This window comes from Oncorhynchus masou, chromosome 18 (assembly GCF_036934945.1).
Source record: "Oncorhynchus masou masou isolate Uvic2021 chromosome 18, UVic_Omas_1.1, whole genome shotgun sequence".
Lineage (NCBI taxonomy): Eukaryota > Metazoa > Chordata > Actinopteri > Salmoniformes > Salmonidae > Oncorhynchus > Oncorhynchus masou.
The window spans coordinates 49422305-49435098 of NC_088229.1; the positions used below are offsets into that span (position 1 = coordinate 49422305).

Below are 12794 nucleotides of genomic sequence, written 5' to 3' on the forward strand. Positions count from 1 at the left end.
AGATGTTTTCGCTCATAAGCCTCATCTACTGAGTTTTCCCAGGGTACTGTGAGCTCAATGATGAAGACCTTATTGAGTGAACGGGACCAGAGCACCATGTCAGGTCTTAGGGTGGTGGTTGCGATCTCCGGAGGAAACACAAGTTGCCGGCCAATGTCAGCTAGCATTTTCCAGTCGCGGGCCAAGCGCAGCTGGTCTCGCTCTAATGGTGTAGAGCCGCTCTTCGGTGGTTTAACCCCTTCGCGGACAAAGTTTGTCCGTAAGGAGTGTGATGCTGCTGTGGGTGGTAGGGAGTTGGTGGCAGCTCGCTTGTCCTCCAGGGCGGACGCAAGGTTTTTAAGGACTTGGTTGTGACGCCAAGTGTAGCGTCCTTGGGTGAGGCTTGTTTTACACCCTGTGAGAATGTGCCTGAGGTTGGCTGGCATGGAACAGAGGGCACAGTCCGGATCTTCACCATACCATTGGTGAAGATTAACTGGTGTTGGAAGGACGTCATATGTTGCTCTGATTGAAAAGCTCAACCGCCTCGCTTCCATGGCCCACAGATCCTTCCAGCTGATCTTCCTCTTCTCCACACTGTCCCATCGAGTCCACTGTCCCTGTTTGGCAAGAGAGACTGCCTTGGCCCTCCTTGCAGCCTCCTCCTGATGGCGTACTTCCTGCACTACCATCTTCCGCCGCTCTGGTGCAGTGGCCTTACTCCAAGCAGCACGGCTAGTTAGCCCAAGGCCTCCTCTTCCTTGCTGAACATGACCCACAATGTCAGCATGTCTGAGGGCTGCTGTTGCCTCCTGGACTGCTTTTCCTGGCCTCCATTTGCGCCCAGTTGCCAAGGTCGGCGCGTTGTTGCTCACCACTGGGTCTCGAGATTCATTCAGTGTCATCTGGAGCCTGGTTTTTGCACACTTGAATTCCTCTGTTAGACTGGTGAGGGGCAGCTTGAGGACACCATCTCCATAGAGGCCTATGGTGGTAAGGCATCGTGGAACTCCGAGCCACTTCTTTAAGTAGCCTGTGACTCCTCTTTCCATCTTCTCCACTGTTGAGATTGGAACCTCATACAGTGCTAAGGGCCACAACACCCGGGGTAGGAGACCAAACTGCAGACACCAGGCCTTTAACTTTCCAGGTAGCTGGGTGTTGTCGATGGACTGTAGGCTACTACTGATGTCTTTGCGCAGCTGTTGCACCTGGTCTTTGTCCTTCAGGCTTGCATCATACCACCTTCCAAGGCTTTTTACCGGCTGCTCAGACACTGTTGGGATTTGGTCATCTCCGATGAAGAATTTCAGGTCAGAGAGTACTCCCTTCACAATCGAGATGCTGCGTGACTTGGATGGTTTAATCTTCATACGGGCCCAGCTGATGTTCTCCTCGAGTTTTCTGAGCAGTCTCCTGGTGCATGGGACAGTGGTGGTCAATGTTGTAATGTCGTCCATGTAGGCTCTGAGTGGAGGGAGGCGGAAACCAGAGTCGACTCGCTGTCCACCAGCAACCCATTTTGAGGATCTGATGATAACCTCCATTGCCATTGTGAATGCCAACGGAGAAATGGTACATCCCGCCATTATACCTACATTCAGGCACTGCCATGAGGTGGTGAACTCTGAGGTGGTGAAGCAGAACTGCAGATCCTGGAAGTACGACTTCACCAGGTTTGTGATGGTGTCCGGTATGTGGAAAAATCTGAAGGCAGACCACAGGAGTTCATGGGGCACAGAGCCAAATGCATTGGCGAGGTCGAGGAAGACTACATGGAGGTCCCTTTTCTCCACCTTGGCCATTTGGATCTGGTGCCAGATCATGCTGGAATGTTCCAAGCAGCCAGAGAACCCTGATATTCCTGCCTTCTGTACAGATGTATCGACGTACGCCTTCCTTTGCAGGTACTCGGCCATCCTCTGGGCAATGACCCTAAAGAAGATTTTACCCTCGACATTCAATAAGGAGATTGGGCGGAATTGGCTGATGTTCACTGCATCCTTCTCCTTAGGGATCAGGACCCTGCCTGCCCTACGCCACACTTTGGGTATTATCTTCTTCTGCCAAGCTGTTCTCATAAGCCTCCAGAGGAACCTCAGGACGTCTGGTGCGTTCTTATACACTTTGTACGGGACTCCATTTGGCCTCGGGGCTGATGCTGTTCTTGCCCGTCGAACTGTGTTTTCCACCTCTTTCCATGTTGGAGGGCTGATCTCAATATGATGTTCCGGGGGTTCAATGGGTGGGATATCTGATGGGATGGCCAGATGTTCATGTCGCTTTGAGTCAACGTTTGTTGTTCTCGGGTGCTCCTCTAGGTCTTTCTTTGTTGTTTTTAGAGCTCCACTTTTTTCCTTTGTGAAGAGACTTTTAAGGAACTTGAAAGGATCTTTGTAGAATCGAGTTCTAGTTTGTTCTTTCTTCCTTCTGTGTTTCCGTAGGTTCTCTGCTCTACGGAGGGATGCCAACCGGGTTTTGATGTCAGCCTGAAGTGCCTCTATGCCCTCCTTTTCCACTTCCGAGGCCTTCTTCCACTGTTTCTTAAGCTGCCGCCTTTCTTGAACGAGGCGCTTGATTTCTTGTTGCCTCCTGGAAACTGGTGGGGTTGGAACCTTTCTCCCGCCTTTTGCCTCTTCCACTCCAAATCTTTCTGTCCCGTACTCATAGATGATGTCCCCCATCCTCTCCAACTTCTTCTCCACTGTGCCTCGAAGTCTCTCGAGGGTCAAAGTAAGGTCAGTATTCACTGTTTCCCACAACTTCTTGTTATTGGCGCCAGGCCACTTCACATACAGTCTGTGCCCTGGTAGTCTCCTCTCGACTGCAGGTCTGGGAGGCTGGGTGAGTTCCACTCCTGTTGTTGGTTCCACCTCAGTTGCTACTTCGGTGCTTGAGTTTATGTCCTCCATGACAGTGGTACTGATGCACTGCAAACTATGGTTTGCGTCCAGTTGCTGTGCTTCATTCGACTGATTTGATCGCTTTCGCAGAAAGTAATCAATGCGAGTTCTCTGTCTCACTTTACCCAAACACCCCTTTTTCCCCTGGTGGATCCTCAGCCCATGGTGTGATGTAACTTTCCTCCAACCACAGACAAGATATTTAAGCATTACTTTTTGTTTACAATTGTAACAATTTTGAAAAACAGAATTCCACTTTGACATTATGGGGTATTGTGTAGGCCAGTGACCAATTTTTTTAAATATTTAATTGCTATTTTTCAATTCAGGCTTTAACACAACAAAATGTGGAAAAGGTCAAGGGGTGTGAATACTTTCTGACGACACTGTATGAAGGCCTGATAAGACATATCAGTAACACATAATTTATAGTTACCTTTCAGTTGAAGAGCTTGGCTGAGAGGCCTCAGGTGGTGGCTTCTCAACTTCCTCTGAATTCTTGATCTAATTTTCTTCATTCTCTTCACTGAGTATTGGATTTGTATTCAGAACAAAAAGTTATTTGCGTTGCCATTTTTTTAGCAGTACTACTTTAGTGCATTGTTGTGAACAGGATGCATGTTTTGAAATAGTTGTATTCTGTACAGACATCCTTCTTTTCACTCTGAAGGCCGTGCCTTCATGGTCCTCCTCATCCTGCAGGCATTCCGAAGCAATGACCCGTAGTTCATCTGACGTCAGTGTCCTCCTCCTCATGGACAGGGACTGTAATATCCGCTGGTAATGGTCTCCCCTGTCCATTTCCAAAACTCAAACATAAAGACAAACAATGAACATTAACATTTAAAATATAAATCAGTGACAACCCCTCCAAAGAATAGAGTGAGATTGACTTACAGTTATATTCAGAATACACTTCAGTACATAAAAAGGGAATCATCAATGAAATTGAATATTGTATCCACAAGTTAACAATCGCATGGTGACAATGTTTCATGTTATTGTACAAAGGTTTTCACTATAACATTTGAGAAAACATGCCATATAATTGTATATCTGATAGTCCATAACTGAAATAATATGATAATGTATGCCTGTAAGTAGCAGTCACAAACCAGCTAGACCAGGAACATTTAGTTACCAAGCTGACCACCAAAGCTTACAATTAGGTTTAGGCTATAACATTACATTCATTCTTGGAATCAACAGCCAGAAGGCTTAATATTTTATAGGATTCATATCACAGATAAACAGACACCTAATAATATACAGCCAGCAGGCTATGCTATGGGGATATGACTAGCTATTCAAATGTACTCATCCAATTTTTCTTCACAGCAACCCTTTCCCTTTTAGCAGGCTAGCTAGGGACACAATACAGTGCCTTCAGAAAGTATTCAGACACCTTGACACTTTCCACAATTTGTTACATTGCAGACTTATTCTAAAATAGATTTATTTTTAATTCCTCGGCAATCTACACCTCATAGTGACAAAGTGAAAACAGATTTTTAGAAATGTTTAAACATGTAGGCTGTAACCTAACTTAAATGTGGAAAGACTCAAGGGATCTGAATACTTCTGAAGGTACTGTATACTCACTAGCCAGTTCGTTTCTAGCTCTAACACCCATTGACAAATGCATTGTATTTTGTAGTTATCAAACATTAACATCAAGTAGGCTACCTTGCTTTGTTTTGGATGACTTACTTGAACAACACAGGCTAGCACATCATAACTAGTTAGGTGGCTAGCTAGCAATCTAGCTAGATAGCTACCATTATCTGAGAATATTTCATAAAGCTTCTTAAAGCTTTTCATGTACTTAAAAATATCGATGTCATTGAACATATAATAATAACTTTTACCTCAGAAATTGTCAACTCATATTCAAGCTGATTCTACTACTTGGCTTGGTAGATAGTTAGCTCATCAGGCATCAAAAGTTCATTTCACAGACTCATCTACTCAATCTGAAAAAACAGACTAAAATGTAAATATTATTGTTACTAACATAAAAACGAATTACATACAGTTTCTTACCTTGATATTTTTGTCCAAATTTGAATGATGGAGCTGCCAAAGTCAAATCGAAGGGGGGAAGAAGCGCCTCCCTGTGGCAGCTGCCTCAAATTAGCAATATTCGTGTTGAGGCTAATTCCCGCCCCTTAACCCATAAACCAATCATATATTATTAATGCATAATTTAACCTATCAAAAGAGGGGTTTTATGAAAAATGTGATGATTGCAGCCCAGAGATATTGATGTGACAACCACTGGAAACATGTTTCTGATTTTCGAACGGACAGGCAGAAAAAGGTTAACCATTGGGATGTTCTAGGGGGCATTTTGAGACCTTAAGGAGCATCCAGTACTGCTCGGATCTACCAATGGCATGTCCAGCTTTTTGTGAGAAATTACAATCTTCACACAAGAAGTATTTATAAAGTATAAATATCCCACACTTTAGATAGGGCCACACAAAAATATGTAACTAATGATTAGTAAATGGTTTTTAAGGACATGGCATTCATGTAGGGTGAAAGCTTATTCATGTCATTATATTCTGTTTCCTATACTGAAATTCCTATTCTGCAACCTGGGAACTATTTAATTAGAATTTAAATCAGTAATTGAATTTGATCAGCAATTGAATTCAGAAATGACTCCAACCCTGCTTCTACGGGCGAAATCCAAACTTGAAGTAAGTGTGCATAACTTGCTGTCACACTCTTTATGTGATAGTTACAGGCATGTGAGTCAAATTAGAATGTCCCTATGTTATGTTCAGACGGCCTTCACCTTGTCATCTGTCTGCTCTTTCTCCATTTGGGTGCTGAGCTGGGCTATCTCCTGGTCAAGTTCCTGACTGAGGTGGTAGCAGCGCACTATTCTGTCCTCAATGGTGCACTCTGTGGCTTGATACTCCATGTCCAGCTGGGTCAGCGTGATCCGCAGGTCCTCATCCAGAACCCTCTTCATGTCCTCATACTTCTTCTTAATCTTCTCCTTCAGTGCATTGGTCTTCTTCTGAAGTGGGGGAGGGGTCATGTGAAATGGTCATAATTAGAACATTTGACAGCAGTGCAATGGAAATACCATTTTTAAAGCTACAGATTCACAGTGGCAAGTGACTATGACATCTTTGGAAAGCCTATAAAACCATTGCTGCAATTCAAAGCATTTGTAGGTCTATTTCACCATCTCCCAAAACTCCCTATTCCTTAGACATAATGTTCCATAAAACTTATTGAAATGAATTGCAATGGAACTCACCCCAGCTCTGAATCTAAACGAAATAGAATAGGATGCCAACAAGTGTTCTTCAGGCTTCTGACGAGAGACATTCATCAGACAATCATTGACTTACTGTAAAGTCAACCTGCTTAGCTGCTAGCTTCTTCATCCTGTATGCGACAACATCCCTTTGCCTCTGTAGGTGCTGTTGATGTTTCACAAGTGTTTCCTGTGAAAGAGTGAAAAGCAGAAAAGAGATAAGACATATAAAGTGAGAAGACTTTAATCAAACCAATGGTGTATTTTTCTTTTGAGGAACAACTGATTTACAAAGGATTTACTTGCGTATGGCCCTTCATGACAAACTCCTGTATGTATGACTGTCTGTCCTCCTTCCTTCTGTATCTCCTATCCCTCTTCCCCAGAAAAAGGATAACTGCAACTTACCAGCATAAGTATTATTACCCACGCTTTTATACCCCTGTATCTGATGCCAAGGCATGGTAGTTGGGGGAGTTGGTTGGAGGGAGCATGGTATCTATCTCTCCCCCACCCAACTGTCCTCATACCCTGGGAAGCATGTGCCTTGTTCCATGTATGGGTTAGGGAGCGTAAATCTCCGCTCTGGGGACAGACACAAGGGTGACTTCCCGAGCCCTCTGGAAGGATCAGGGGGCTGGGTCACAAGAGAGCGTGGATTGCTCTGTCCTCCAGTGACTGAGCCGTCAAGAGGAGCACTATTTATATCTACCTGCCCCTGAACCCTTTGAAGCTTTTGTTTGTGTGTGGGTGTCACTTGTCAGGCCAGTGTGTGTGGTTTGAGTAATTGAGTGTCAGTTTGTATAGGCATATGTCAGCATCTTTAACACCAGTGTAAGAGACTTTAATATTGAGATCTCCAAGTTTATAACAGCTTTCTAAGGAATTCTAAGGAATTCAGTCTCACTTTAAATAATGTGCAGCTTATAAAGGCTTCATACAGCCTTCATAAACACAACACGCATGTGTTACAAATAATCTATAACTCTACGTCATGCTTTATAAAGGGTTCATAAATGTGGCATAACTGTGTGACTTAACCACCAGTGTCAAATGTGACAAAATTCACTATATCAAAAATGACATAAACCTGTTCTTTAAAAAAGGGTGGCGTAAGCACAGCTTAATTCTAGAACTTATAAATCATATTAAATTGAGGCTTCACAAAGCATGTATAACCCTGTCATGCATCTTGGTAGAGCAATGCATCACCGGGATATTGGGTTTAATTCCAGGGACCACCCATACGTAAAAATGTATTCACACAGTCCCTTTGGATGTTATATATTATATATTATATTTCACTAAACCACTTCCAGGATAGCCCAATCTCTTTCCCTATTGGGTGCATAGTCAGTATTGGACCTGATCTCAACTTCCCCCACTCTTAAGTGTAGTCAAAAGTCAAACTTTTTTTTATTGAACAACAACAGCATTTAGATGTTCTGTGTTCACAATAATGCTTAAAACGCATAAGGGGATGAATTTTGAGGTCTGGGAAAAATGTGAGAAGTTAATGTATTTGGTGTATTTGCCCTTTTAATCAGTGAGCATGCCCTGGACTATTGTATGGTTAGTGGATTTTCTGTACTGCAGTTGATGCACGTGATGTGATTAGGCCGCCAATGTAATGGGTGGAGTAAAAGGCCAGCATCACTCCGTACCCCATGAAATGACACCATATATACATTCTACCGACCCTATTGAATATTCCCTTTAATACTTTTACTGCGGCTCCCACAGTAGTTCTTGCTCTAAATCAAAATGTATTCCAAATACTGTACAGTGATTAGCATTGGTGTCACGCCCTGGCCGAAATATATTATGTTTATTCTTCATTTATTCGGTCAGGCCAGGGTGTGACATGGGTTATTGTGGTGTGTTTTTGTCTTGGGGTTTTGTGGGATGTCTAGCATTAGTCTATGGCTGCCTGAGGCGGTTCTCAATCAGAGTCAGGTGATTATCGTTGTCTCTGATTGGGAACCATATTTAGGCAGCCATATTCTTTGAGTGTTCGTGGGTGATTGTTCCTGTCTCTGTGTTTAGTTTCACCAGACAGGCTGTATAGTTTTTTCACGTTTCCGTTTGTTGTTTTTTGTACATGTTCAGTTATTTCACGTCTAGTCTACTTTCATTCAATAAACATGAGTAACCATCACGCTGCATTTTGGTCCGCTCCTCCTTCAACAGAAGAAAGCCACTACAGAATCACCCACCACAGCAGGACCAAGCGGCGTGGTAACAGGCAGGTGCAGCAAAGAGATGAATGGACATGGGAGGACGAATTGTTTGGAGAAGGACCCTGGGATCAGCCTGGAGAATATCGCCGCCCCAAAGAAGAACTGGAGGCGGCGAGAGCTGAGAGGCGCTGGTACGAGGAGGCAGCGCGGCGACGCGGCTGGAAGCCTGAGAGTCAGCCCCAAAAATTTCTTGGGGGGGGGCTCAGGGAGAGTGTGGCAGAGTCAGGAGTCAGACCTGAGCCCACTCTCCCTGTTTATCGTGAGGAGCCAAGGAGGAGAACAGAACCAGAACCGGTGTTGGAGGTGAGCGAAGCAGAGACTGTGAAGGAGTTAATGGGGAAATTGGAGGAGAGAGAAATGAGGGAGTTGCTGTGTAGGTGCTTTTTGCATGGAATTCCCCCTGACGGAACGTGTCAGGGATTTGATGGCACCTGGGTTAGCGCTCCATACTCGTCCTGAGGTGCGTGTTAGTCGGCTGGTGAAGTTGGTGCCAGCCTCACGCACCAGGCCTCCTGTACACATCCCTAGCCTGGCACGTCCTGTGCCAACACTGCTCTCAAGATCTCCAGTACGCCTTCACGGTCTAGCCCATCCTGTGCCACCTCCACACACCAGCCCTCCGGTGGCAGCTCCCCGCACCAGGCTTCCTGTGCGTGTCCTCGGCCCAGCACCACCAGTGACAGCACCACGCATCAGGCCTACAGTGCGCCTCGCCTCTCCAGCACTACCGGAGCCTTCCTCCTCTCCTGCGATGTCGGAGCCTCTCGCCTCTCCAGCGCTGCGGGAGTCACCCGCCTGTTCAGCGCAGCCAGAGCCTTTCTCCTCTCCTGCGCTGCCGGAGTCTCCTGCCTGTTCAGCGCTGCCTGAGCCTTTCTCCTCTCCTGCACTGCTGGAGTCTCCCGCCTGTTTAGCGCAGCCAGAGCCTTCCTCCTCTCCTGTGCTGCTGGAGTCTCGCGCCTGTTTAGCGCAGCCAGAGCCTTCCTCCTCTACAGCGCTGCTGGAGTCTCCCGCCTGTTTAGCGCAGCCCGAGCTGTCAGTCTGTATGGAGCAGCCAGAGCTGTCAGTCTGCATGGAGCAGCCAGATCTGTCAGTCTACATGGAGCAGCCAGAGCTGTCAGTCTACATGGAGCAGCCAGATCTGTCAGTCTACATGGAGCAGCCAGAGCTGTCAGTCTACATGGAGCAGCCAGAGCTGTCAGTCTTCATGGAACAGCCGGAGCTGTCAGTCTGCATGGAGCAGCTGGAGCTGCCAGTCTGCAAGGAGCTGCCAGTCTGCAAGGAGATGTCAGTCTGCATGGAGCAGCCAGAGCTGTCAGTCTGCAAGAAGCCGCCAGAGCTGTCAGTCTACATGGAGCAGCCAGATCCGTCAGTCAGCCAGACTCTTCCAGATCCGCCAGTCAGCCAGACTCTTCCAGATCCGCCAGTCAGCCAGACTCTTCCAGATCCGCCAGTCAGCCAGACTCTTCCAGATCCGCCAGTCAGCCAGACTCTTCCAGATCCGCCAGGCAGCCAGACTCTTCCAGATCCGCCAGTCAGCCAGACTCTTCCAGATCCGCTAGTCAGCCAGACTCTTCCAGATCCGCATGTCAACCAGACTCTTCCAGATCCGCCAGTCAGCCAGGATCTGCCAGAACCACCAGCCAGCCAGGATCTGCAAGAACCGCCAGCCAGCCAAGATCTGCCGGATCCAACTACCTGGCTGAGCTTCCTCTCCGTGCTGGGCTTCCTCTCAGTGCTGGGCTTCCTCTCAGTCCCGAGCTTCCCCTCAGTGCTGAGCTGCCCCTCAGTCCCGAGCTGCCCCTCAGTCCCGAGTTGCCCCTCATTCCCGAGCTGCCCCTCTGTCCCGAGCTGCCCCTCTGTCCCGAGCTGACCCTCAGTCCCGATCTGACCCTCAGTCCAGTGGGTTTCCGGGTGAGGACTACTAGGCCATGGACGGCGGCGAGGGTGGACTATCCTAGGACACGAGGAAGGGGGACTAAGACATTAATAGAGTAGGGTCCCGCGCCGAGCCGGAGCCGCCACCATGGACAGACGCCCACCCGGACTCTCACTATTGTTTTGATGTGCGTCCGGGAGTCCGCACCTTAGGGGGGGGGGGGTTCTGTCAAGCCCTGGTCGAAATATATTATGTTTATTCTTCATTTATTCGGTCAGGCCAGGGTGTGACATGGGTTATTGTGGTGTGTTTTTGTCTTGGGGTTTTGTGGGATGTCTAGCGTTAGTCTATGGCTGCCTGAGGCGGTTCTCAATCAGAGTCAGGTGATTATCGTTGTCTCTGATTGGGAACCATATTTAGGCAGCCATATTCTTTGAGTGTTCGTGGGTGATTGTTCCTGTCTCTGTGTTTACTTTCACCAGACAGGCTGTATAGTTTATTCACGTTTCCGTCTGTTGTTTTTGTACATGTTCAGTTATTTCACGTCTAGTCTACTTTCATTCAATAAACATGAGTAACCATCACGCTGCATTTTGGTCCGCTCCTCCTTCAACAGAAGAAAGCCACTACAATTGGGGGCATTTATTTGACATTGGAACATGTTTTAAAACCCACATTTAATACAAACGTCACTTAAATATGAACAGATGTGAATCATTATTAATTTTTAGACAATTATTTAGGTTATTGACACTTCTCTACTATTACGTGGGGCACTTTTATTTTGAAAATCTCAGAAATTCTGGGATCCGGAAGTATAAATGGAAATGTATGTTTTAAACATGTCTTTAATGTTTATTTAATTTATCTGTTAGTGATAATGCACTGTGTTAATTCATGTTTGTGTAATTCGTATTTAAATCATTAAGTCTTTATGTATGGGGTGGCAGGGAAGCCTAGTGGTTAGAGCATTGGACTAGTAACCGGAAGGTTGCAAGTTCAAATCCCCGAGCTGACAAGGTACAAAGCTGTCCTTCTGCCCCTGAACAGGCAGTTAACCCACTGTTCCTAGGCTGTCATTGAAAATAAGAATTTGTTCTTAACGAACTGGCCTAGTTAAATAAAGGTATAAAAAATACATGTATGCGTTATGAATGACCAAATGGGTCTGACTTGATTGGGGGCGGCAGGTTGCCTAGTGGTTAGAGAGTTGGGCCATTAACCGAAAGTGTTCCTGAATTGAATCCCTGAGCTGGCAAGGTAGAAATATGTCGTTCTGCCCCTGAACAAGGAAGATAACCCACTGTAAATTAATTATTTGTTCTGAACAGACTTGCCTCGTTAAATAGTTAAGTACAGCATCATATAAGGCAGTCCAAAGTTTGGACAAACCTACTCATTCAAGGGTTTTTATTTGTTTCTACATTGTAAATGTACTGTGAAATGAAAATATATTTTATATTTGAGATTCTTCAAAGTTGCCACCCTTTGCCTTGATGACAGCTTTGCACACTCTTAGCATTCTCTCAACCAGCTTCATGAGGTAGTCATCTGGAATGCATTTGAATTAACAGATGTGCCTTGTTCAAAGTGAATTCGTGAATTCGTGAAATGTCTTTCCTTCTTAATGCGTTTGAGTCAGTCAGTTGTGTTGTGACAAGGTAGGGGTGGTATGCAGAAGATAGCCCTATTTGGTAAAAGACCAAGTCCATATTATGGCAAGAAAAGCTCAAACAAAGCTGAAGGTCAGACATTCCAGAAAATGTCAATACCTTTGAAAGTTTATTCAAGTGCAGTTGCAAAAATCATCAAGAGCTATGATTAAACTGTCTCTCATGAGGACCGCCACGGGAAAGGAAGACCCAGAGTTACCTCTGCTGCAGAGGATACGTTCATTAGAGTTACCAGCCTCAGAAATTGCAGCCCAAATAAATCCTTCACAGAGTTTAACAGACACATCTCAACATCAACTGTTCAGAATAGACCATGAATCAGGCCTTCATGGTCGAATTGCTGCAAAGAAACAACTACTAAAGGAAAACAAACGAGGAAGGCTTGCTTGGGCCAAGAAACACGTGCAATGGGTATTAGACCGGTGGAGTCCAATTTTGCAATTTTTGGTCCCAACCGCTATGTCTTTGTGAGACGCAGAGTAGGTGAACGGATGACCTCTGCATGTGTGGTTCCCACTGTGAAGCATGGTGGAGGAGTTGTGGGGGTGCTTTGCTGGTGACACTGTCTGTGATTTATTTAGAATTCATGGTACACTTAACCAGCATAGCTACCACAGAATTCTGCATCAATACCATATGGTTTTCTCTTAGTGGGACTATTGTTTGTTTTGCAACAGGACAATGACCCAACACACCTCCAGGCTGTGTAGGGGCTATTTGAACAAGAAGTTGAGTGATTGATTGCTGCATATCACACAACCTCAACCCAATTGAGATGGTTTGGGATGAATTGGACTGCAGAGTGAAGAAAAAGCAGCCAACAAGTGCTCAGCATATGTGGGAACT

At 45.7% G+C, this 12794-nt stretch overlaps 1 protein-coding gene across 1 annotated transcript in view; it reads right to left on the reverse strand.

The window, feature by feature from the left end:
* Positions 1-8921, reverse strand: part of si:ch211-28p3.4 (probable E3 ubiquitin-protein ligase TRIML1) — a 34236-nt gene extending 25315 nt beyond the window's left edge. The window contains exons 1-3 of the mRNA XM_064993539.1: positions 8850-8921; positions 6254-6400; positions 5686-5913 (exon numbers count right to left, since the gene is read on the reverse strand). Coding sequence (XP_064849611.1) covers positions 5686-5913; positions 6254-6400; positions 8850-8921 — 447 coding nt within the window. The remainder of the gene's footprint in view (positions 1-5685; positions 5914-6253; positions 6401-8849) is intronic.
* Between the last annotated feature and the right edge of the window lie 3873 nt (positions 8922-12794).